This window comes from Charadrius vociferus, unplaced genomic scaffold, assembly GCF_000708025.1.
Source record: "Charadrius vociferus isolate BGI_N301 unplaced genomic scaffold, ASM70802v2 scaffold2550, whole genome shotgun sequence".
NCBI classification, from domain to species: Eukaryota; Metazoa; Chordata; class Aves; order Charadriiformes; family Charadriidae; genus Charadrius; species Charadrius vociferus.
This window is the reverse complement of record NW_009646383.1, coordinates 19,614-22,368: the sequence shown is the minus strand read 5'-3', so window position 1 is coordinate 22,368 and position 2,755 is coordinate 19,614. Positions and strand designations below refer to the sequence as shown.

Sequence of the window (2,755 nt, the reverse complement as noted above, 5' to 3'; positions counted from 1 at the left end):
AGCGTTTGCCTTGTGCTCTCGTGTGTGTGTGTCCCTCCTGCCATGGTTTCGCCAGGTCCCAGCTCCTCTGCTTGTGCTGGTGCCTGTGCTGTCTGTCTGGTGCTGGTGTGTGCACGCCTTCTCCCGGCGCGGGCAACACCTCCCTCCTGTGGCACTTCCCAGCACATACACACTGCGGTCCTTTGGGGTGCCCAGGGGAGCCAGGGACCCTCCGGCTCTGCAGTGTCTTTCTGCCTGCGCCCCCTCTCCAGAAGCTGTGTGGGGTGGGCTCAAGGTTAAGGCTTTACTCCAGATCGGGACAGAGTGTCCTTGGGGTGCCTGGGAGGGGACAGCACGGAGGCAGGGTTCCCCAGGGACAAAGCCTTCTGGGGTCCTCCCTCCCCGTTCCCAGCTGCCCTCACAAGCTCATCTCTCCATTGCAGTTCGTCTGCAAGAATGACAAGTGCATCCCTTTCTGGTGGAAATGCGACACCGAGGACGACTGCGGGGACCGTTCAGACGAGCCGGAGGACTGCCGTGAGTGCCCAGTGGGGCTGAGCACAGCCTGCGGTGTCCCAGCACCCCGGCCACGCTGCCCGGCTCGTGCCAGCCCTTGTGTGGCTGCTCCCCCAAAGCCCTGCTGCTGCTCTGGCTTCGGGACAGCACTGCTGCTCCCTGCGCAGCTCTGTCCCAGAGGAGGGTTACCCCACTAACAGGACTTAGAGGGCAGTGGGATAACGCGCTGTCCCTGCCTGGGGTGTTGCCCCGTGGAGGACAACAGCCGTCTGCTGCTTTTGGAGCAGAGCTGCCCCTTCACTGCGCCAGATCCCGGGGTGGGGTGCTGGTTGCTCAGTCCCTGCTGGGGACCCCAGAGAGGAAAGCGGGAGGTTAAGGTTTGCCCTAAAAATGTTCCCCAAAGCAAACGTTTCAGCTGGTCTTACTTGCCCCACAGCTGAGTTCAAGTGCAGGCCAGGGCAGTTCCAGTGCTCCACTGGGATCTGCACCAACCCAGCCTTCATCTGTGATGGAGACAACGACTGCCAGGACAACTCGGATGAAGCCAACTGCGGTAGGTTCTCTACCTCCCCTTGTGACCCTCAAACCCCAGCAGTGCTGCAGCGTCCCAGCAGAGCAGAGATGCAGCGTGTCAGCTTTTGTCCGTGCTGCCTCCCTTCCCAGATATCCACGTCTGCCTGCCCAGCCAGTTCAAATGCACCAACACCAACCGCTGCATTCCCGGCATTTTCCGCTGCAACGGTCAGGACAACTGTGGTGACGGCGAGGATGAGAAGGACTGCCGTAAGTGGGGGGCTGTTAACCATGTCAGGGATGGGGAGCGTGCACGGTTTGGGTGAGGAGTTCAGCACTGCGTCAGATCCGTGTCTGGGTATGGGCTGCCTTCTGGGAGGTCCTGCCCCTGGGCATGGGGCTTTCTCCTTACCTCTGCTCTGCACAGAGCCTCTGTCCACCAACACCCTGCTGCCCCTACAGACAATTCTGTTTCCTAGCGGAAACAAAATCCTTAAATCCCACAGAGTGGCAAGTTCAATATTTGCTGTGGATTTGCACTGAGCCTATTATACAGCTGAGGGATCTTGTGGCTTCTGTCCCGTCTACCTGCGGCTGGTCGAGTCTTCTGGGGCCACCACAGGGTTCTGCTCCCTTGCCCTCTCTGCACGTGGTCACCAAACATGGCCAGAAACTTGTTGTGATGCGCAGAGCACCCGCGTGCCTCTCTGCTCTGAGGGCTGGTGGCTGGCAGACCCCTGCCCGTCCTGCTGCCTCTCCTGACTCTGCCTCTCCCTCCTGCAGCTGAGGTGACTTGTGCCCCCAACCAGTTCCAGTGCGCCATCACCAAGCGCTGCATCCCTCGCGTCTGGGTGTGCGACCGGGACAACGACTGTGTAGATGGCTCAGACGAACCCGCCAACTGCAGTAAGAAGCCTGTGCAGGGCCGGGGGGGGTGGGGGGGTCTGGCCACACTGAAACCAGGAGCTCCCCCACAGCCGGTCACCTCTGTGTCTTTGCCTGCGGGATGGCGGGTCCCTGCTGAGTCCCTGCAGGTGCTGCGGGCAGTGGGTGACGGTGGTGATGACTCTGCCTGGATCTGTCCCACTGAGATACTCCTCTCTCTGAATTCTCCCCGGAGAACTGTTTGAAAAGGGGGGGTCTTGCCCGCCCTGTTCCAGGCAAGGGTGCTGCTGTCGGCTCCAGCCTGCTGAAACAAGGTGTTCATCAGCCCCGTGGAGAAAGAAACATGCGTGGCCAATGCTAACCCCACCTCCCCTCCCCATGTCCATGTCATCTTGTTTCTCCCCACCAGCACAAATGACGTGTGGTGTGGATGAGTTCCGGTGCAAGGACTCGGGCAGGTGCATCCCTGCGCGCTGGAAGTGTGACGGGGAGGACGACTGCGGGGATGGGTCCGACGAGCCCAAGGAGGAATGCGGTGAGCAGGGACTGGGGCTGGGGAGACGAGCCCAGAGGGAAACTTGTGCCCCACACCCTTCCCCGGGGGTCAGGCTGCCCTGGCGCTATCTGTCCCCTCTACCTCCCTGCTGTGCCAGGGCTGGGGGAGGGTTTAGCAGGTCCTTTTCGGAACCGTGTGGGCAAGGCCGGGTGGGAGGGCGGCTGGCAGAGAGCAGTGCTGCCCAGCACGCCGGCTGGCATGCCCACCCCTCACCTTGTACGGGGGCAGCACTGATGCCTGTCACTGTCTCGTCCCTCCCAGACGAACGCACCTGTGAGCCCTACCAGTTTCGCTGCAAGAACAACC

At 61.5% G+C, this 2,755-nt stretch overlaps 1 protein-coding gene across 1 annotated transcript in view; it reads left to right on the top strand.

The window, feature by feature from the left end:
• LRP1 (low density lipoprotein receptor-related protein 1) overlaps positions 1 to 2,755 on the top strand; it is a gene marked incomplete at its 3' end in the record, with an annotated part of 90,949 nt that overhangs the window by 77,701 nt on the left and 10,493 nt on the right. The window contains 6 exon segments of the mRNA XM_009894377.1: positions 423 to 516; positions 932 to 1,048; positions 1,159 to 1,278; positions 1,792 to 1,914; positions 2,303 to 2,428; positions 2,711 to 2,753. Of these exon segments, the coding sequence (XP_009892679.1) occupies positions 423 to 516; positions 932 to 1,048; positions 1,159 to 1,278; positions 1,792 to 1,914; positions 2,303 to 2,428; positions 2,711 to 2,753 (623 nt within the window).